We start from the raw sequence: 23,900 nt of genomic DNA on the forward strand, positions 1-23,900 counted from the left end.
GGAAATATTTGGGGCTATGTTATAATTTATAAAATAATGACATGATAGGCAGCCAGGTGCACAGATAAAACCCAGGAGCTATCATGAAGAAGCCCAACTCAAACACAGTCACATCTGCATGTCCTGTCTGATATCTTCCACCACTGCTGTGATCTTCTCCATAAGCCTTCGGCATACTTGGATTTAAAACCAGTTTCTGTCTAGGTGTGGTACAGACAGAGCCGGATTTCTCCATCTGGCCTGGGAGTGCCCGCTGGTCGGGGACTTCTGGAAGGCGGTGGTGGACCACATTCGAATGGTCACGAGCCTCCACATTGCCTTGACCCCGCTTCATTGTTTGCTGGCCCTGGTCCCCAAACCCAAAAAGAGGAACTTATCTTACAAAATGTTGCAGCTACTCCTGGTGTTGGCAAGGCGATGAGTAGCTATTACCCTGGATGGGACAGAGGGCCCCTGTCATGTCACTATGGCTCAGGGATGTTGGGGAATGGACCTTGGCTGAGGAGACACACATGCAGCGTACACGCAGGGATGAGAGGCTACAGGAGGACTTTCTTGCTTGGCGTATGATGTGCGCTGTGGGGTCACTCTGCAGTGACTCGGATGCAACCAGCGCTGAGTCGGGATCTGAGGGAGAGGATGCTGGGGGTGGGGAGGGAGGGATGGTGTTGGTGTAGTGCCCTGCTGGCTACGCACAATGTTCCATACTATAAGTATTTGTGATTTGCTCTGCATCCCGAAGATTTGATTCTTGTGATTACAATGATGTCTGCACCTGCTGGGGCCGTACTGGGGCAACGAACTGTGTACACGTGTATTTACTTTCTACCGATGCCAATTTTGGGGGGAACTGTGTTATTGTTCTTTGCTGAAAAATAAAGGTTTAAAAAAAAAACGGTTTCTGTATTGGTAGAAGCAAAGCTTTATGTCCCAGATGACCGCTTTCTCAACCTGGGAAAAAAACAGCACTGCCCGGCAGTGTTGCTTTTTACCCGAGTCTTCGACAAGTATGAACATGTATTCCTTACGAAATAGTTTTGAAAGTAACAATCACTTACTTCAATTGACTTTGCTCCTCTCTTACTTGTTCGAGACGTTGTTTAATTTTCAATTCAGACTCTGCAGCCCAAGGCCCACATTGTTGTGTGTGAATGAGTAAAAATTTGAGACTCCCTGAGCCTTGGTCAGGCAAAAATAATTTTGGCAAGTGTGCATTTCTTTTTAACGGTGCACCAGGGAAATCATTGGCTGTGCAGAATGACGCTACACTTCCTTCCTGAGGCATACCGTCGGTAGTCCCTCCAGTCGTACAGACAGAAATTTCTCATCTTGCGTCACAGCCCATACATATCTCAATGCGCCATGACTTATGAGTACTGCAAGGCTAGTTCTTGATGTCGGGCCTAACAAGCATGGACAAACCCAATAGCCTGGCCTTGGCAAGCTGGTGCAAGGGTTACATGTTTTTATTGCAAGCATGCGCCACAAAAAGAAAAAGAAAAAAATCATGCTGCCTCTTAAACTAAGTGTGGCTGCCATGTGCTGATGCGGCTGCTTTATTTAGGCTTTTTTTTTTTTACAAATAACAGACCTTTCAGTTGCACCATGCATTTATCATCATTATTTTTTGTGAAGCATACAAGAATAAATTAGCACCATCCAAAGAATAAAAATCCCGGGCAACTACAGTATTATAGTCACTTAAATACTTTATTACAAAAATGTTTTAAAAAAAGGAGACCGAAAATAAATAGCCATCAAGCTAAGCACCCAACTTGCAGAGAAAATAAATAGCTGATCTTTAAAGTTAATATAAAACATATGCACACTTTGAGCCCCTTTGTTACTAGAGACATAGGGTATATTGCAGTAGGCTGCAAGTTGGCAGAAGCAAAATGTGAATGACAATTTATCAAACGAATAGATGAAGCCCACTGACCAAAAACCCCTCTGTGTATATTATGTATGAATATTTTGGAAAAACAGTAGTCTTGCGACACAGCCAGACCTAAAAATTGTGTGCCCTCTGGGCTGCTAGGGATTTTTACATCTTCTTGTTTTACAAGGAATCAGACTGTTTTCTTTATGTTTCATAATTACTATATATGGGGTACAAAATCTTGTTGGGAAGAGCGTAATCATACAGCATGTGTATTGCATGTCACAGTGTTACAACTGTTCCTTTTCTATGTGACTTCCTCCGCGACATAAAATATTTTATTTATTTATTTATTTATTTCCAGGTTTATATGGCGCTATGAATCGATTCCCGAAGGAATATCTCCGCGCCTTTGGCACAATCAAAGAACAGAAAAGACTCGTCAACATTTTAATGAACTAGGCAGGAGATCAGTCAGTTAGGGATTTGAAGAGGAATGTTTTAAGCTTTTTCCTAAAAGGGAAATGTTCCCTACATACTCTGATTTCCTTTGGGAGTAGGTTCCACAGCTTTGGACCTGCTACCGATAGGGCTCTTTCCCCCTTTCTTGCCTTCATGGCCCTAGGAACACGTAATAGTTCCTGATCTCCCGATCTCAGGAATCTGGACGGAACATAGGGGATAAATTTCTCAGTGAGGTAGCCGGGACCAGTTCCAGTTAGGCATTTATGGATGACGCAGCAGATCTTAAACATCACCCTCTGCCTAACCGGAAGCCAGTGCAATTTGGCCAACAGTGGTTTTGAGGGAGTGCGGGGCGGGACATTCAGTACCAGTCGTGCAGCCGTGTTTTGCACAACCTGCAATCTAGCAAAGATGCCCTCATTGGCAGCTAGCATTAACCCGTTGCAGTAGTCCAGCCTGCTTAAAACTAGGGACTGGACCAACGTTCTCCTGGTGGTATCTGGTAGCAGGGGGAATACTCTCCTGAGAAGCCCGATGACATGGAAGCATGAGCCCACCACTTGGTTAGTTTGTTGTGTGTAGGTGAGCTCATGGTCCAGTTTGACTCCCAGGTCTTTTACCACGGTTTTGGGCACAGGGACCGGGCCAAGGTCTTGAGGCCACCAGTCCGGGGTCCACAACCGTTTTGCCTCTCCGAATAGCATAACCTCCGTTTTGGAGACGTTGCACTGCAAATAATTGGCTGCCATCCAGCGGGACACCTCCTTCAACCCTTGGGCGAAGGAGGCCCGCACCTCAGGAGTCATCGTTTTAAAGGGGAAGAGGAGTTGGGTATCATCCGCGTATGATACCGGAATGAACCCGTGGGATCTCATGATGTTCGCTAGGGGGGCCACATAGATGTTAAATAACGTGGGGCTCAAACAAGAGCCCTGTGGCACCCCCTTTGAGATCACCACCTCCTCTGATTGATATGGTCCCAAGATGACTCTCTGGGTGCGTTCGCTGAAAAAACTCCTGAGCCAAGCCAGGGCCTTGCCTTCCAGACCGATGTCAACTAGTCTGGAGGTCATGATGTCATGTGACACAGTGTCAAACGCCGCTGACAAGTCCAGAAGCACCAGAACAGCGGAATAACCCCTGTCCTGTAGCCTCTGGAGATTGTCAGCGACAGACAGCAAGGCAGTCTCAGTACTGTGTCTGGGTCTAAAGCCCGACTGGGAGGGGTCCAGTACACCTGCGTGTTCAATGAATTTCGACAAATGCTGATTCACGTGCCTCTCAGCAAGCTTCCCTAAAAAAGGGAGAAGGGAGATCGGTCTCAGATTCGTCAACTCAGACCACGGAATCGCGTTGTTTTTGCGCAGAGGCCTCACAAGTGCCTGTTTCCATTCCAGCGGTACTTCCCCAGTAAGCAAAGATATGTTAACTATCTGCCGTATTCCAGCCCCCAAAATCTCCAGCAAAGTTGGCATAATACGTGCTGGGATGATGTCAGACTGGCACCCACTCTTTGTTTGCATGACAAGGGCAGTCAGCTCTTCCATAGAGATAGGTGGGAAGGCAATAAGCGTCTTAGCCTCATTGTCTGGAGTCATGGTATATGACGGGATTTGACAGTCAGTTGTTGTCACTGGGTCGTAAGAGGGGGATTTGGATGTTAGTATTTTATTATAAATGGCGTCAATTTTCCTTACGAAAAACTGTGAGATGTTATCACAGATTTCTTGGGATTCGACCCCATCAGTGTCACAGGCAGCGGGCTTGGTAAAAGTCTGCAGAATTGAGTACAGGAGTTTTGCATTGGAGCCAGCATCTGATAATTGGGCTGCTATGTGTTGTTTCCTGGCAGCTCGGATCGCCTTGTGATATTTTTTGGACGACCTCCTGAAATTCTCCTTATCGTCTGCCTTATGTGTGACTCTCCATTTTTTCTCCAACCCTCTCATGATCTTTTTTTGCTGCCTAAGATCTCCCGTAAACCAGACTTCTTGTTTGGGAGCCGGTCGTGGTTTATAGGTTCTCAGTGGGGCCACATGGTTGATAGTTGTTGATACAGCGTCACTGAAAGCCTTTAGAGCTAAGGTGGCGTCATCACCAAATGCTTCCCACTTAGGTTCCGAGTAGTTGGCCCTAAATTTGTCAGGGGTTAATCTATACCAAGGCCTTCTGACATTGGCCAACTTCTTATAGATAGTTTTGGCTTTGTTGTTGTCACGAGTGTAAAACACAATGACTGAATGATCAGTCCAAACAACTTGGTTGGGGGTAAGACAATTAATAGCTGCAGAGTTATAGAGCACTAAGTCGAGGGTATGGCCCGCAGAATGAGTCGGACCCTGATTCTTTTTAGTAAGTCCCAGTGTGGCCAGGTCTGCTAACACCGTCTGTGCATCAATGCACGTGGTGATCTCACTGTGGATATTAAAATCCCCCACCAGAAGGAAATCAGAGTTGGCTTGTATGTGGGGTGCCAAAAGTTCCATTAATTTAATGGAAAAGGACCCGCACGAGCCAGGAGGGCGGTACAAAAGTGCACCTTTCCTCACTTCCCTAGCAGTAGGGTTGATCGTAAAGATCATGAGCTCCATATCTGGGGTGCACACAGTTTCTATGACTACAACCTCCATCTCCTGTTTAAATACAATGGCTAGCCCTCCTCCCGTTTTAATCGGGCGGTCCGACCTAGCCATTTTATACCCCGTTGGTACCCCAAGTGTGATAGCTGGGACTGTGTGGGGCTTAAGCCAGGTCTCCGTTAAGAAACACAGGTCAGGCCTCTCCGTTGTAATGAGGTCCCAAACCTGTGTGGCATGAGAGACTAGGGAGCGGACATTACACAACAGGTTTTTGCAGGTTAGGGGCAAGTTATTAGGGGCGTTGGAATCATGTATTGCAGAGTTGTTGTTGTGTGCTGAGATGGCAAAATTACCTGGGTTAGGTGTAATTACCCCGGTGTTAGAGAATAGGGTGTGACACCTCAAGCAAGAAAAGAGTCCTCCCACACTGGAGCAAGTCCTGTGGGGGCACAAGGTAGTAACATATTTGCCTATATCCATGAGACTCCTACGTGAGTATGACAGAGCAGGTCCCTTACCCCTCTCTGTAGGAAGTGTCCTGACCGCCATGGCCCCCTGCCCCTAGCCCCGTCCTGTCGCGGACGGGCGCAGACGGGCTGGTCTTAGGCTCGTCTTCGGCGCAGGAGGAGGCGCCACACTGCGCGTCAACACTGCGCGTTGACGCTGACGAGTTACTTTATAGCCCCTGAGCCTGGAAGAGCTAGAGCGCGAAGCGCTCGCCTCCCCGGATGTTTCTTGCTCTGCCCCGCCTTCCGCGCCCGTGATTGGCTGGAGGGTCGGACTGGGCGGGCAGGCACAGAAAAGGCAACACGGAAGCTGGTCCCTCAATGCGTGTGGGTAAGTGATCGTTTTTAGCAGCGTGCAACTAGCAAATCAGTCACAGAGCAATACAATTCACACCCCTTATAAAATGCTATTTCTGTATAGCGAGTGATATTTAAAAATAGCTATTAAACAGTAGTAACAGGATAAAACAAGAGAAAGAGTCGGTTAAGGCGGGGATCTCAGTAGCGAGGGACATGGTCAACAAGTTTGACATGATTGGGTTTAAATCAGTACTGTCTGTAATTGCAGACTGAGTCCAACCATTGGCAAATAATTATAGCATGCCTTGTGCCTCAAAATGATTGCCATTTTGCCCCATTTGAAGGCCTTATGTCAAATGGAAACAAGCATTTACAATGCAATGGTTTTGCCTTTGATAAAGTTAGAGCTATTGGCATTGTAAATGTCAAAATTTTCACCTATGGTTTTTTTTGTAAAACAGATAAACAAATGGCTTTGTCGTTTACTAGTAAATAGCTTTATGGTTACGAAATGTGAGACCTATTGCATTTGCACTTATACACACATAGGTATATGTACACAGAGCTATGCACACACACAGAGCTCCTCCTCTACACACATTGACAGGCTTTGTATACACAGCTACATACACACACAGCTACAGACATGCACAGTTATACAGACAGACACAGATACACAAACACACACACACAGTATTATACTTCTCCAGTATTAGGGTGTCTTTCATAGATTCACATGCCTGAATCATTCCCCGTCGTCGGAGTGGGAGTCCCACGGTATATAAAAAAGCAATAATATGCTATAATAACATTGGAAAAACCAATAAATACCAACCAGGAAGTAAAGTAGCCCAAGCTACAGTAGAAAAAACTTCCACACTCATGACTATCCTAGTCATTTTGTATAGTCCAAACTACAGCCAATCAGGCGACAGCACCCACCAGAATGTTCTCCCCAGAGGCTCAGGCTCTCAGATTTTCTACCGCACGTTGTGTGAAGGGAGTCTCCCTGAGCTCTGCTCAGTTTTCTTCAATTTTCATAGTTTTTTCTCAATTTTTTCTTCAAAATATCACAGTTTTGTAAGGTCTTCTTACATGAAGTCTACCTTCAGGCCCTGCGTGACTTGTGGAAAGCTGAGACTTTTTCTGTGAACCCTCATGAAGAGTATATGGACCAGCACTCTGCCTGTCTCTGACATGGTAGGAGGAGAAGGGGTTGTTCTTGTGCTTAGACTATACCCCCCTTCTGATGTGGGAGGATTTTTTTGTTTGTCCTGCACGTTAAGATGTTAAGAGATGCTTCTCCTCTACTTCACCAGCTGAAGTAACATCACAATTAAGGGGTCTCTGGCCTTCTTTGAGTCTGTGCCTCCCACATCTACGCCCACGAGATTTACTCTCAGGCGTCTAGACTCACTCTGCGCACTTTTCTACGTAAAAATGTGCCAGCTTGTCGACGATACGGTCGATTTACTCTCAGAGGACAATCTCTGCCGTCACTGGTGCTCTGCAACAACACCGCCTCCAGGCTTTCGTCGACGACAGTGAGGACAGTGCCCTCTTGTCGACTGCAGGCTCGTCGACCACTGGGAGTTTTGTCGATGTAAATGTCTTTGACAGTTGGTCTCGTCGACGGTAGGCTCGTCGACGGCAGGCTCGTCGACGGCAGGCTCGTCGACGGCAGGCTCGTCGACGGTGGCCTCGTCGACGGTGGCCTCGTCGACGGTGGCCTCGTCGACGGTGGGCTCGTCGACGGTGGGCTCGTCGACGGTAGGCTCGTCGACGGTAGGCTCATCGACGGTAGGCTCGTCGACGGTAGGCTCGTCGACGGTAGGCTCGTCGACAGTAGGCTCGTCTACGGTAGGCTCGTCGACGGTGGCCTCGTCGACGGTAGGCTCGTCTACGGTAGGCTCGTCGACGGTGATCTCTGTAGACGGTAGTCTCGTCCATAGACTTGGGCTACTTTACTTCCTGGTTGGTATTTATTGGTTTTTCCAATGTTATTATAGCATATTATTGCTTTTTTATATACCGTGGGACTCCCACTCCGACGACGGGGAATGATTCAGGCATGTGAATCTATGAAAGACACCAATACTGGAGAACCACAGATTACAGGTAAGTAACTATTGTTCATACATAGCATCACACACACATAGCATTACACACAGACAGCATCACTCAGCTCCTGGACACATATCTGCACACATACACAGCTACAGACACACACATACACATAGCATAATACACATATAGCATCACACACACATACACAGCATCACTTAGCTCTTGTACACATAGCTGCACACATGCACAGGTACGCACAGTCAGTCTGCACAGTCAGCCTGCACTCACAGTCAGCCTGCACTCACAGTCAGACTGCACTCACAGTCAGACTGCACTCAGTCAGTCTGCACGCACAGTCTGCACTCACAGTCTGCACTCACAGTCTGCACTCACAGTCAGTCTGCACTCTCAGTCTGCACGCACAGCCAGTCTGCACGCACAGCCAGTCTGCACGCACAGCCAGTCTGCACGCACAGTCTGCACTCACAGTCTGCACTCACAGTCTGCACTCACAGTCTCACAGGCATGAAAACGGAGGCACAAGCAGGCAACAGGGGCACAAGCAGGCAACAGAGTCACGGCACGAAAACGGAGACACAAGCAGGCATTAATGGGCGAGAGCAGATATCAGAAGCTATGCAGCAAAGTCTGGGAGATGGCATCGGCCAAAGGGCTGCATAGTGACCGTGCCAGCCACGGTCTGGATTTAGCACACCCTGGGCAGGATGACTGGTTACAAACTATGCTTTTCACGGAGGTGTGAGAATGAACAATTTACATTGGTTTGGCCCAAGATGAAGGGAGTTGTTTACACAGATTTTGTTAGCGTTACATCACAATGGCACTTTCCCAGAAGTGTGAAAGTGCCCCTGCTCTGCTGTTTCTGGTTGTATATGTGCTCCTTCCACGCGGCAGCTTTACAAACCCACCTTGGAAGACAGCACTTGACCTTTGATCTGCAGCAAATGTGATGAGCGAGCCACGACGCATGCACTCCCAGGGCCACTTTCTGACACTCCCCAAGATGTCTGCAGGAGCTGCGACCTAAAACAACCCCTGACAACTGCACCCCCCGGATCCATCCCCCTCCACGCCTGGATCCCACCCAGAGGGAAACATTACACTTACAGCACATTTGCTCACTGCGCGAGAGCCCACAATATCTCTGCCACGTGGGCGAACACACAACCGCAGACAAGCTAATACCAGAGCACGAAGACAACACAATTGTTAAGTGTGTTAAACAAGCATCCCATCAAACTCGATGTAAGATGATATCACACCCAATACCTCGTCATAGCAGCTACTAATATCCACTTTACAAGGATGAGAGGCTGAGACAGCCTTGCTGGGCTCTAAGGGTGATCACCAGTCAGTCCGATAGGGACCGAAGTGTATGAAGTACTAAAAGCCAAAGATAGGACAAACAAAGGGGAGGTGGAAGGAACAGAGACAGAGGAGGGAGAGGGAAGGGGCGGAGAGAGGGGAGGCGCACTATGGGGGTGAGATATAAGAGCTTGAGCACCGGCACACACAAGCAGAGTGGGCGCAGAGACCCCAGAACAAGCAGCGGGGATCCAGATACGGGTGGATGCAGCGTGTGGGGAGAATGTACTCGGGCGCGTGGCGTGCTCAGGAACTGGGCTACCCTGTGAGTAGAGGCAAGTAAAACTGTTTCAAATGCAACAATCAGCCATTGAGCTCCTAACGCCTGCCCTCGACATGTAAGATTACCAGGCAATTCCATAATAAAGTTTGCAACGCTACATGCTAATGCATTTTGGGAGTTGTGGTCCTGCCGGATCGAGCTTGATGTAATGTAACTAACATCAGAAAACACACATATGTAAAATTAAAAACAAAAGACCAGAACCACAGCACTGCATCGTTTGTGTCATCGAGTCATCTGGAAACCTTATCCACTTGTGACCGCAGGCGACGAAGCACAGGTCAGGCGGTCCATTGAGGTGGATGCAGCAGGGTTTTCTCCGCACACTAGAGACGGCTCATTTTAAATGCACAAAAATAGCACTGAACAAATATATGCAGGAGTAAAGGCAGATTTGGAAACTAAAGTTTCTAAACTTCAACTGATGTCAAGACTCCATACTCCGTGATCGAGCCTGCTGTCAACACAGCAGCGCAACCCTGGCGGGCGGACTCTGCTGGGTCCTAGCGCCGGCGGCTCCCTGCCCAGACACATTAATGTTTTTTTTTAAAAAAGTTGTATATAGCGCTAACGAGACCCGAAGGGGTTAGAGCGCTTTACATGAGCCCACACAGGAACGCCTCCCAATCTGGTCCGCATTGACGGACAGACATAAGATAACCACGCCCATGGAAAAAATCTCGGGAACGCCCCCGAATCTGGTCCGGGATTGACGGACAGAGCCTTCTCCCAATGGCTAGCCTCCATTTATGGAGCTAGCCAATGGGAGGAGGGGGCGGATACCCGACCCCACAGAGAAAAACATAAGATTTTGCTAGTGCATGCGTACTTCGTACGCATTGGCTAGGCAAAACCTAAAAAGGATTGCTCCCTCGACTAGTGCACATTTAAACCAGCAGATAGAAGTGGCCAGCCATTCAGATGGAATAGCAACTGCATTCCCTGCTACCACTCAAAGGACATTTTGTTATTTTAGAGCATTGATTCCCAAGGAAGCCATGCTATTTGGATTTTAGATGACTAATTGGTTGATCCCGGATTTAACTTAAATCTGTCTCAAGGCCTCCTCTGACACAGGAAAAAAACCTGCTATATCCAGTTTTGTTTTGCAAATCTCCTTATTAGGTTTGGACATCATATAGGACTGTCACCACTCATTTGAACGAGTTCTCTGCAACAAGATGTATCTAAAGTCGAGTAGATGCCATTATACAGTTAGATCCCACTGGGGGAACGCGAAAGGCAGGGGACTTGAAAGACATTCAACTAAAAGACTGTTCCTCCAACAGGTGTTATACCAGGAATGGTTAAGCGGCCCCACAAAATATTTCCCTCGTATCACATACACATATTTGTTAAACACACAATGAAAATGGAAAACCACCAGTGGAGGAACAACAAGCCATTCCCATTTCAAAAGAGTTCAGCTGTCTAAGTTTTCAGGGAGTTCAATAACGTATTGACACATTGTTGCCCATGACAACTTTGTTAAAGCTAATAATATGCTACCCTTTTTAATTCAACTGGACATGTGAGGGACGTTCCAGTGGTAATTCGAAATTAATTTCAGGTATCTGTGATCTCCACCCGCACTTTAAGTAGTGATGTGCAGTGTTGATTAAATATCAGTTGTCCCCTCATCCACCATGATAACTTATTCTGTAGTGAAATTTCAGAGTACGTATTACTACTGGTGTTGTTCATCAGTCAAGTCTTGATACTCTTCTGATCCTGCAAAGTCCCATTCTAACTCCCTCCTGTCTGCTATGACTAAAGTAAAACAAGGTACAGTGGCCATTCAGCGTCCAAATTACCTCAAAACCTCCCGCTGCATCGATGATCTTAAAGCAGACTGTGGTATTGACTTAGTACTGATTTCTGTGTTAGATGACATCAGGATGGTGACCAAGCAAGGAGTAGGGCGTTTTGTCAGACTAAACGTCTACAGTTGGGACCATGGCATCTTTATCAGCACTCTCCAAGTGTTCAGAGTTTTGGGCACTTTCTTAGCTGGTTTAAATTCTTTTTAACAGGCAAATATCAAATGTGCATGCTTCTCCCAACAAGATTGACCGCAGTCTGACAATATTAATGGAGTCCATGAGAACTCTCCCCTTTCTCCATGTCTGTTTAATGTATATCTGATCCCCCTGGCTTTCCTCATGTAGTCCAAGGGTTTTTCAACTATATACCAATATCGACGTACTCTAAGCCACCTAGATCTCAGAAAGGTCTTGAGTATGGCAGCTCCACTACCTTGGATATAGAAAAAGTGGGTAAAATTACATTCTGTAAATACAGAGGTCTAGGTGGGTGTGGGAGAAGGCCTCTGTGGTAACCTGTTTTGCACTCCAATATAATCTTGTGTCCAGTGCGTAATTTGTGCTGGTGGTTTCTGGTGCTCGGCAACAGGACTTAATTGTTAGCCCTGGCTCTAGTGACAGCCCACCACATGGTGGATCTCTCTTTTTAATTTGGAGATGAGCACAACAGCCGCTTTTATTAAGTGAATAAACATTGAAAATGAGTAATGCCTGCCTGTCATACCATTATTGAAACTGTCTGTCCTGAAATAGTCTGAATTGTCACATTTGTAGGAGTGAGATGGTTAGGTGTTATGTTGGAACAGCCATTGCCAGCACTGACATGGTTGGTGCGGGCTGCAGTGGCCTTCCGAAAAGGACCCTGACACGTAATTGTTTCAAAATTAAGCACTTCTTGTGTCCATGCTTGTCAAATTGGCACGAGGCCTCTGCTATGTGTTGTACAGTTTCCGGTCCCTGGAGCCCCACAGATACACACATAGTTACTTCTGCCTGCTTCTATTATGATAAGTGTGTCGCAGCATGCCCTGCCTTACCGCAGAGGGACATATGACTATTACTGCGCATGCTGTGGGAGGCTCGTAAGATTGTGCCAGTGCACTCTATTTGTGCATGCCTTTGATTTGGTTTCCACAGGCTACATGTGGTTCGAAATGCATTAGCATCTCGTTTATTTCCTTAGGGGAAACACAATGATGCTTCATTCTTTGCTTTAGACATGGCACTGGCTCCTGCTTCCTGTATTTCGACCCAGCACATAGTATAGATGCAGTTCTGTATTACACGAGGTCATTTACTGCTGCTTCTATAGTAAACACGTTTTCATTACCTGTGGAACACTTTTTAAAATTAAAGTGATTTTTTTATTTTTATTCAGGCTGCTAAATATGGGCGAGGATATTTATATAACCTCAGCGCTCTAAAGTTTCCGTGGTCCTTGTTTGAGTAGGTCATCTGGGCCAGTTTGTTTTTCTTGCATTCTTGTAGCCCTCGATTTAGAATGGAATACACAGAACTACAAGTACCAGAATGCAGGTGGTTTATCGTGGCGAAGATCAGGGAAATGAGCTCACTGGACTCACCGAATAAACGGCCTCTGTCGATAACATAATGTAATGTGTTCGTGTACTTTTGCACTTTTTCCAAACTGTAGAGAAACCGGAGGCTCCTTGGAAGGCATGATTTTTACAGTAATGTACAATATTACAACTCTCTCTCTATAACTTAAAGTTGTTAAAATAAAAAAATTAAAATGTTATATATATATATATATATATATATATATATATATATATATATATATATATATATATATATGTAGCTCTTAAGTGAAACTTAATTTGTGCTAAATAGTGTTCAGAAAAGCTCTCCGAATGGAATCATCTATCACTCTATTGTTTTGGTTAGATGAGCCCTTATTTATTAGGACAGCCTCTGTCTCGAGCAGGCACGCTTTTCGGACCATGCACCTAGCTGCGTCTCTAACCCAATTATATGGGTCATTTTCAAGCTCCTCGGCGGGTCTTGCTTCAGGTCACAGCGGCACAACTTCTTGCAGGCTACGCCTCAGGGTAGAACTGGCCTATAGAGAAATCAGGCAGTTGCTGATGGGCTGCTCTGCCAGGTCAGTTTGTGGGCTGTTTTATTAGCTCCTTGTGGACCTGTTTTATCGTCTGCTAGACTGGTTTTTACTGCTGATTTTCGTGATATGAAAACAAACATTTGCTGCCACAAACCCAAATACAGGCAGTCTACCATACCTTGCAAAAGTTAAAAAACTGCAATTATTTGGTAACATGGGCTACTTTATTAGCTATCTGATTCACAGGGGGTACTTTTATTTTGGTGCTCAAGCCTATTTTCTGTCCCAGTCTGACCCTGCTTGACCCACAGAAGAAAGACCGGCCTGCAGCTTCATGTGAGAAGGACACTTCAGAATGGAAGAAGGTCCTGGTGCAGGCACTCTGGGAACCTCAGATGCCTTCTATAATTCCCTTTAATAGTAAACAATTCCGGCCCAGTATTCAAAGCTAACACAGGAGTAGTTTCTGCTTTCTGAGACAGCACGGGAGCTCGTTTAAAGAACTGCTTTAAAAAGCATGTTCCTGTCTGTGGTTTGAGGTTATTCCCCTTACTTGCTTGCTTCCCCTTTTGTGGATCTTTTAGTTGCAGTTTTTTATATTTTAATCACCATTACATACCCTGTTTCCTCTCTCTTGTTTGAGTTCCTAATGAGCTGTGCGCGATCGAAATAAGCCCATGTCATGTTCAGAAGCAGAGACTTTGCGCCACAAGCTAGTTGTGACCTTGTCTGACTTTCTTAATAGTCCCACCGAATTCAACTTACATGGAAACTATTGCAAGCTACCTGTCTTCAGAGATCATTTTTAAACGTTTCATTTCACCTCCCTGACACTGAGAAAATACCTAGCCTCCACAGGCATGGCCACATGGCTGACCTTGCATCTCCAGGGTGTAGCGTTGCCAGGTCCTGCGCATCCCTAGTATCTGAGCTCTCTCCTGCATCCTCATCTCCCACTCAGTTCCCAAGCACTCTCACAAGGCACGCTTTTTCAGCTTACTACGCCTTGGGCTAGGAGAACCTGCAACATTGCTGAACTCTTATTGAGCACAAGGGCTGTCAGTCTTTCCAAATCCCTGGTACCGTCATGCCGCGGAGAAGGACCCTATCCTAGTCACTGCATTCCCCATTCACCGACCCCACCTTGACGGGGTTTTTTGATTAATTCTGAACACTCTGGTTATCTCTATCCTGTATCCCACATGGCCTTCTTTCACACTCTATCCCATACTTACCCATTATGCCCATGTGTAAGATGTCCACCTTGCTCGATGTACGCATTTGCAATGTAACCCGAGAACCTTCAAAACTTCAATAACCATGCCATAGGCGCTCAGGATCCAGCAGATCTTCATGCGCAGTGCATTTCACTGTCTTTGGAAGACACAGGACTACCTCAGTAGTAATAGTCACTGCTGGCGACAGTCTAGTTTATTGATTTGCAATTTATCATAGTGGCTGCTGGCATCTACGGGGAGGGCGGCGGGGTGTGCGTTTGCTCAAATATTAATAGTAAATATAAAACTCACCTGAACAGACGTCCTCGGCTCCGGACCTCTTCAATGGAATCAAATGCTGCAATGGGGGCACCAATCCTGGTGCTGCTCTCATGCTGTGAGAGAAGTTCCCTGATTGGAGGGAGCTGCCTCATTCGGCACTCCCCATCGCCCTGGAGGCCTGCACTTACTCTAACCCAGGTGAGAGGTTTTAAATTGTGCATGTCTGGCTGACTGTTGCAAGATGGCCAGCCAAAATACAAAAGAACTTTGAAAAGTGCACAAACAGCCCTCCCTCCTCCCTGCTGCTGTCAATCAGCTGTGGACCAGCCCATGTCCTGATGCTCTTTTCAGGATGGGAGGATGAAAAATAAAATGGTTATAAATTACCTTTTTATTTTTCATCTTTGGGTATAATTTAAATAGGGCGCCGATCCTCCGCGGTAGAGCCGCCAGCTCTGGTGACGCTGCTCCATTAGGGCGAAGGAGCGTCAACTCACTGTTTTCTCGCAATGCGAGAAGCCGAAACATATAATGGCAAAACTACAATTTTATGTTTCTGCTTCTCACACTGCGAGAAAGCAGAAGTGCCTCGTTGGGGGCGGGCAGGCAGTTGTGTGAGTCTGCTCGAAAACAGGGGAGGAGTGGCTTGCCCAATGCTGTGGGCCCTGATTGTTTGGTCGGCCCTCTGGAGCCGACCAAACCAGTCATGCACCCTCTCCCTTTTCTCTATGTAGGCTGTATGCAGCCTACATAGAGAAAATAGCCTCCCCATAGGCACCTTTCTGGGCGCCGTCCTCACCAATCACAACCTTGCCATTGAAGCGTTGTGTTTGGCCTATGGGAGGGGAGGGAAGCTGCCTGTGTCTGCTTCCTGTTCAGGAGAGCAGCAGGAAAACGCGGGACCTACAGGGCCGGACTGAGAACCAAAACCGGCCCTGGCAAAGTGCTCGGCCGGCCCCCTGGGGGTACGACCGAGCTCTTTGCCAGGGCCGGTTTCGGCCGATTTTGCAGCTATGCTGCTAAAACGGCCCTGTAGCAAAAACGGCCCCCAGGGCCCCAAACCGGCCCCCACCCTTGCGGCGCACCGGGGGATTGCCCGGTGCCCGCAATGGCCAGTCCGGGCCTAGGGACCTACCTTTGACTTTCAACACCACCCCCATCCTGATCACAACTCGGACAAAAGTAATATTTGAAGTGAAGCATTTGACCTGGGCACGATGGTGCAGGGCACAGAAGAGCCTGTTTGCAGGTAGCTGCTTCGCACAGCACACACTGGTTGTGCACGGATGCCGCTGCAACACGTGTCGTCATGTAATGGTGGCAGCACAGTGCACCAGGACACAGTTGAGAGAATTTAGAGGAAGTGGGTCTCAGCATACAGTAGTTGCCAGGACTGGAAACTGACATGATTTGTTACTGTGGACACTGCTCAGTCTCCTCAACATTGAAGTCTTCGGTCTTGTTCTAATGACCAGGCTGAAAGTCGGACTTAGAAGCAATACTTGATGCCTACTTTGTTCTCGGTCGTACTGCTGCAGACCAAAACTCAAAAGAAAACATTTTCGTTTTCTGAAATCTATTGTGTTTTTTTCATCTCTTCAAAAGGTCATTCAGAGATAAAGAAACATCAGACAAGAGCATAGCTGTCCTCCAAAAATGTATTTGTGTTTACAAGCAGGCGTCAGGTGATCGGTGTCCTCAGTACTGTCCTGTGTTACAATTTAGAAGTCTTACACAGTCTCAGCGGTGCAGGATAACTGTAGCTTTTAACCTCCACTCTCAGAGTGAAAGAGATATTTTGTTTCGGCGGGATGGGAGGCGTCTTGGAAAACAAACAAGGATGCCAGTTAAGAAAATGATAGGGTATGTCATCTTCTAATGTAGTTCATTCCAGGTGAGCTCTAATTGTGTGTAAGCAATCTGGTGCCCAGAAAGTGGGGCTTGGTTACAAATGAACAAATGGCAGGCTGCTTTGTCCTTGGGATATTGAATTGTTTATAATGTGATATGCCTTACACTTCTCCGCTTTTGTCCTAACAACTTCGAGTCAGCAATAATAAGAGCTTTGTTTTCTCTGTTTGACTTGTACTCTTCCTGAAACTTCTGAAAGTGCTTTTGTTTAACGAGTAAGACATATCCCTCTCCCTCCCTCACCCCAGGTTGCCCCTTGTACGCGGATAAATCGCATCTTCTCATTACATCTTGTAATCGGGCAATCTTGGTCAATTGATATGCTGCTTCAGGCCTTTTGGAGTAAGTCTGAGAACCTTAGTTCTGTCTGACCTGTACCAATGTTTTTCATTTCCAGTTGACAATCACAGTGCACCCAAGGAAGACACTCCCACCGGCAGCATTGATTCTTTATCTTCTCAGTCTCCAACTCCTACAGGATCCAGTAGCCCACTTCCAAGTCAGGACACAGACAACCTGATGACAGACAGCGGGGACCTATTGGACTGGGCAACCTCGCAGTGAGTAATGTTTCCAACATCTACAAGAAGGGGGAGGGTAACGTCTAAAGTTACGTATGATACAACGTTCCAAATCTTTCCTTGGACAGAAGAACATGAAACCTCCATTGCCCAGCTGACACAAGTAATGCTGTTTCTGCTTATGCGTTGTCTTGCGGGCATCGCTTTGGCGCCTTGATTTATACCTATTTTTCACTATTGCTTTTGTTGATTACAGACATTGAGGGCTATTGCCCTCATTTCTTTACAGACTGTGTGAGCTAGGGATGTTTGACTAACCCCTCCCACAGGGTCTACGGTCAGCCCCTGTATAGGAGGCTGGTTTCAAAACCTATAATAATGTTGTTTTTTCTTTGAAGTAGTTTTTGCTGCAGATGCATGCTTAATAAGATGAGGCTTTCAATGATTTTTGCATCGTTATCACTCATATTTCTGAGGAACCAGGGAGACTCCATGTACCTCAGAGGGACCTAGCGTGTCAAGTTAGTAGATGGTAAAGAATGCGGCCCTTACAGAGGCAGCTGATCTTCATGAACACAAAATTAATTATTTTCAGACTATTGAGTTTTCTGCGCTTGCCCCATTACAATAATTTTATGAAATGCAGTAACACCTGAGAGGCCATGTATTTTGCTTTGAATTTAAAAGGGCTAAGTGACAATTCTCGTCCTGCTTCTATCAGTTGGGTTTACATTGTCTGTGGTGGCATGTGGCTCACTGGTTAGAGCAGGCAGACCCTGAAGCAGAGGTCAGACCCGGGACCAGGGTTCAATTCCCGACGCGGCAGGGTCTCGAGCTCAAATGTCCACGGACTCGATAATTCTCGCTTCGGTGCCTGACCTAATCATGGGTTCACACTCTGCAACTCTGGGCATTAAGCTTGCTTAATCTCCACAACGGCCCCCCGCGGAGGGATGCCTGGTTTTCACCTTGGGGATGCCCTGTAGGGGCTATCTCACAGGGAAAAGCCAGGACGGGTTCCCAAGGCAAAGCGCTTAGAGACCCCTGGGTTATAAGCGCTATATAAATCCAAACATACATGTGAGTCGTTAAAGGTGAGAGTTAGCCAGTGCAAATTCAGGCCAAGCGTAGGCATTTGGTGTAAGAAGCCTTGAGCCAAGAGACATTGAGGTTGTGGCACTAATTTCCAGAGTCTTGCATCCCTATTACTAGAATATTCTTTCCTAGCTTGTAAGATATTCAGATATTGTAGCACGTGGAATACCAGAAAAGGGATCATTGGGGAAAGCCTATTTTTAGGCAGCAGCAGGGTTTTCAGTCACTGCATTTCTTTCTGTAGTAAAACTGATGCTGTGTATTTTGAAATACTAGCCAAGAATGACTGATGCAGGCTCTGCAAATGACATTAATACTTAAACAAATTTGTAATAAACTTGTCCAACCCGGCCACGATATGGGACATATTCCAGATAGCACTTGCCAAGGATTTAGACAAAATGCCTCTATGAAATCATGATTCACCGGAAACGTAGATGCCCTATTGATCACACAGTTCTAATGTCGGCCCACGGGTAGCAGGGGTAATTGAGAAGTGCATTACCAAAGTTCCAATGATCTTCCCCTCTACCTGGAGATAATGATGACCAGACGTTATGCGTTGTTAGTCTTGGGCCGCCCTGCAGAAAACTAGGCAACACTGGTGCGTATTGGAATAACAGTTAATAACCTTAAATTATGATGTTGATATAGTGTGTGAAGATTGTGAATACACAATGTTGCTGGTTGTGTCCTCTTCCAGATTAGTAGCTCACTAGGACTCCCACACCTGGTGTGCTTCTGTTTTTTATATGATCTTAAATAGATTCTTAAACCTAATAAAACACTTACAAAAATATATCTAAATACTTTATAAAAATATAAATATTTATAATTAAGTATGTGTGCATGTTTTATACAGGAAAAATCAATAAATTGTTTATTCACAACTCGGATAATGTAATAAAGGTGCTTAACAAAATGTCTCCAAACACCCTGTTTTCTTAAAGTTGAAGTAAGGAAAATATATATTTAATTACATGTTTATTCAGTTTTCCGAATTAGCGTATACCTGCTTGTCATATTTGATGCAGGTGTGTTGAGTTTGGGTCATTGTGATGCTTTGACAGCACCGCCACCCTCCCGGAGACAATCTTGGCATTGGTAGCTTGCAAAGGTAATGCTGACGTGATATACTCTTCATTCCAGGCCAGGTGACTGCAGAGATTTTAGACTCTGTCATTTGTGACTTGTAGTTTTTTTCCTCAGTGAATGTCTGGGCTCCAAAGTCTACGCAAGTGAAATGCTGTTGGTGGATAAGACAGCGTTAGCTGTGGTTAGAGAGAGGCACTCATGCATCAATACAAATGTAAATCGGTTTATTAACCATATATTCAGACATTATCACCTAAGTAAATGTATTTTTTACTACATTTATCCACCATTTAGAACGTTAGGCACTTTATTTCCATTCGTTGCATCAATGGGCTGATTCAGTTCCTTATCAGCACGTGGGACATAAACACACACAGAAGAGGTCAGAACCAGGTCGCTGACATTTGGCTACACTTTCCATGTCTGCAAAAGTTCTAGTAGTTGAAAGGGACAGTGTCACTGACAAAGTAATTTACTTGCCAATTGGGTTGAATAAAGAGGTCAAGGCACTTCGACCTTGACAGTTGCACCCAGGTGAGAGGATGATGACAGTGTTCAAGACCTGTACCAGAAGAGCAATACATCTGTGTAACCAAGACTGAATTTCTCCAGTTCACCAACAGCGGCAAATAAATAACAAATTAAAGTCTGCCTCATAGAAATGAACCAGCTGACAGCCATTGCATATTCACTTTTTCACCCTTGGCAACAACATGTCCTCCAAACAGCAGATCACCAAGAAAGCCAACAGAGCATGTTACCTGGTCTTTCTTGAATAACAAAAACATTCTTGCCTTAAATTTACTTAGGGACACCAGTCCAAGCCCTAGTTCACTCTCACTTGGACAAGGGCTTCACTGAAAGGCATTCTATATGTGGCAACACATCATCAAAGACCTGAATAAGTACAACAATATCGACTAAACCCTGAAGGAACTACATAGGATCCTGCTGCAGACCTGCATCAATATCAAGACCATCTGCCCCACCAACATAGCCTCCAGAAGCAGCCTCCTGCTTATCGGATAATACCACCTTAGGCAGAGAGTATCAGTTGAGAAGCCCAGACATTCCTAGACGAGAAACTAAAAAGTGCAAAAAAAGAAGAGACAAAAGACATCTGTGCTCTCAAGAAGTGTAAAAACATTTCGTCCGGACTGGAACTGCATCAGCCCGCTTGGAATTCAGTAATAATTTGTAGATTTGCCTTGTCAGAGAACACTTCATCTGTCTCAACTGTTTCACCTTATTAAAAATTATCCTTAATCTAATCTCTCAGCTTCTGCCACGATTTAGCCCTTTATTGCTCTTTAGCTAGTTGCACGCTCTAGACATACCCATACATAGGTAGCCTTTTGTCCATACAAAATAGAATAATTGTGTTTGTTAATAGTTTTAGACCTGTTCAAGGAACCTGCTCTTAATCTGGCAGACCCTGCTCCTTCGGATCTAATTTAGAGTTCTCAATTTATTGCAGATTGCTCAAAGTGGGCATTTTTGAAGGTGTACAAATGAAATCCTCTTGATACTTGTTATTCTTTCTGGTAGAGCAAAGTGGCTGCTCAGATTTACAACAAACCCATCAGGATAGGGGATCCATACGCATATAACTTTTTTGTGGTTTGGTGTACAGTGGTTGAGTAGCTTTCACAATATTAAAGAAATAGAAAATGCGGACACGTCAAAAGGAATTAGCTGCACCATTCATTTTAAGAGAAAATGTAAAAAATTGATTGACAGAGACAAATTCTGGGACATGAACTCTGCAATTTGGCCCACAAGTCAAATCTCATCTGTTTGAACAAAGAGGAATGGGATTTCTCTTTGTCTACCTTTAAGTGGTTCAAAAATTAGAACCTGTGGTTTACAAACAAAAATTTGAAAAGTCTTGTATGATAGTCCATGTATAGAGAAAAACTGACCATAGATTTTACCCAGGAAGGTGAGTGCATATCCCAGGGGGTGGACAATGCCATTTTTTCATGAAAGAAAACATCAGGATACGGTTTTGTGAAGGCTGATCTCGTTTTCCAAAACACAGCTCGTGACTTCTTATAATGCAAAAACATTTTTCACACCATGATCCACACCAAATGTGCTGTACAATTTAGAAATCATTGGTATGCAAACCAAACATTGATCTTGATCACATATTCAAGAACCACTTGCATTGGTTTTGTGCACTGTTGCCATATTTGTGAACTTGATCCGTTTTCACTCGTGAACTATAAAACTCATATAATGAACATAAAGCGCCATTAACATGATCAAGATCTGTTACAGTGCTCACACTTTTAAAACATTAAGAATAACAAAACATATAGGTTTGCCAAACCACAAAAATAACTGAATAACATTTTTATGGTTGCAATATAAAAACAAAAAATCACTGAAATCGGACAGTGGAATAGTATAGAACTTGTTCTCAAAGTCAAATGAGAAAGAAGAATGGATTTGGAGGTGTGTTATTGTTTGTGGTTCCTGTAGCCATAACTAGCAAATATCACTGGTCTTTATTTGTTTATTTCTCAAAATGAATGTACCTTTGCATTAACATTTTCAATTATGATCTTTAAGTTTTCCAATCATATATGGGACAATGCATTTTTTAGTTTTTCCACCTTTTAGAAGGACCATTGAGCCTGTCTGCGACTCACAAGGGATTTAGGATTCCACTTCGATCACCTATTCCTTTCCTCTTACCCTGTCCATATATACTCTCACTTGAGCTACTTTTGTAAGGTTAGAAGCTTTTGGATCTTCCATTCTGAATATTTTTGGCATGCTGCAAAGGACTGAAGGCTTTTTTTACCATCCTCGTGTCTCTGCATCAGATTCGTCCTTACTATAAATTGAGGAATTGATTTTAGAGCACAAACTTGAAGAATACTTGTTTTTACGTTCTCAGATGGCCACAGCTTGGAGATTTCATTTAATATGTGAAAGAGTTGCAGTAGAAGCGCTCTAAATACTTAGTCCTACCCCTCGATGAGAGTTGAGCCCTGTGTATCCTCAGCAGTCATTCATGGCTTCTTATTCTATTCATGGTGTCTATAACATGCAGAGCTACCCCAAAAGGCCTCCCGGCACTGAGACAGGCACCGCCTGCGTACCTTAGGCGAGTCTAGAAATTTCTCGCTGCGTTTGTCTTAATTTAGCAAAGAGGGCATTCCACAGCTTAGCAGCCAGAAAATCAAAGGAGTGGCTGCCACACCTGGCTTTCTTGACTTTGGGGATGGTCAGCAGATAAGAATTCTCGGAGTATAATGATCTCCTTGGGATGTATGGGCAAAGCAGGTCTCGGATCAGAAGAGGACCTTTTCTCTACATGGCTCGGTGGGCCATGCATAGGGCCTTGAAATGAATCCTTTTTAGGTCAAGCCTAGGTTGCACGCATGCGCTGTCTGGAAGATCTGTGCAATCTATAAAGGACTTTGCTCCCACCTGATGCCTTTCCATTGGTTCAGTGGAGCGTTACTCTTTTTTGCTGCTTCCTAAGTGGTTAATGCAGTAATATGTCACTTCCGTTTTTTTGCATGTGTGCACCGCTCAAGTAAAGTTTTGTTATGCTTCTAATGTTTATGTGCTGTTTCCGAGTACTCTTTTACCTGTTTCCAGTGTGCCTCGACATTGGGGGGGCAGCCTCTTTGCTTTTCGTCCGTTTCTGCACACAGCCACCATCTTGCTTCGGTGTGAGGCCACGGTATCTCTATGCTGCACTGAGCAGTGTAATCACTTGAAAGAGTTAATTTAAAGGCCGACTAATACACTTCATTTACCTTCTGGCTACAGTTGTAGGGGAGGGCAGGACCACGTCAGACTATCCCAACAGAGCGCTCATGCTTTCATATCTGAATGTATCTCTGCTAGCCCTTTGCTGTGACATCAGCCGCTCCTATCAACCGTCTACATTCCTCTTTTTTACTCGTACCCCTTACTAGATGTGGGTAGCATGCAGTGGTTACTCGTGGTCCTCCTGCTCCGCTGTGACTGGTGGATGCCAGTCCCCGTTATATCACTAGAAATACTCCAAAGTGACATACCAGTAGGTTAATGCGGTGGTATGTACCCTGTATTACTGAGTCGAATATAGGGTCCTGTTCAGGAGGTACCTATGGGTATAGTGGACCTCTCAGGGGTAGATGTATACTATTCAGACCTGTGGATTGTTATGCTAGATATAACCACGTGGAGGGGAAAAAAATCTTTTTTTGTTAAATTACCCTCACACACCCTAGTGGTGTCATGCTTCATCATGATGCCACCAGCGGTAGGGATCCCAACCTACCAGCTATGTGGCGCCGGCAGCAGATGCACCGTTGGCTGTCCTCATGTGCAGGATGGATGCAGGAGGAACCGCCACACAGCTCCGCTGTCAAGTAAGGCGAGTGTGGCGACAACAATGTGT

At 45.4% G+C, this 23,900-nt stretch overlaps 1 protein-coding gene across 2 annotated transcripts in view; it reads left to right on the forward strand.

Annotated features, from left to right (window-relative positions):
• ARHGAP10 (Rho GTPase activating protein 10) overlaps positions 1 to 23,900 on the forward strand; it is a 998,059-nt gene that overhangs the window by 830,134 nt on the left and 144,025 nt on the right. For both annotated transcript variants that reach the window (XM_078676901.1, XM_078676902.1), the window contains exon 20: positions 17,179 to 17,341. In XM_078676901.1, coding sequence (XP_078533027.1) covers positions 17,179 to 17,341 — 163 coding nt within the window. The remainder of the gene's footprint in view (positions 1 to 17,178; positions 17,342 to 23,900) is intronic.

Source organism: Lissotriton helveticus, chromosome 2_1 (genome assembly GCF_964261635.1).
Source record: "Lissotriton helveticus chromosome 2_1, aLisHel1.1, whole genome shotgun sequence".
In the NCBI taxonomy this organism is placed as follows: domain Eukaryota; kingdom Metazoa; phylum Chordata; class Amphibia; order Caudata; family Salamandridae; genus Lissotriton; species Lissotriton helveticus.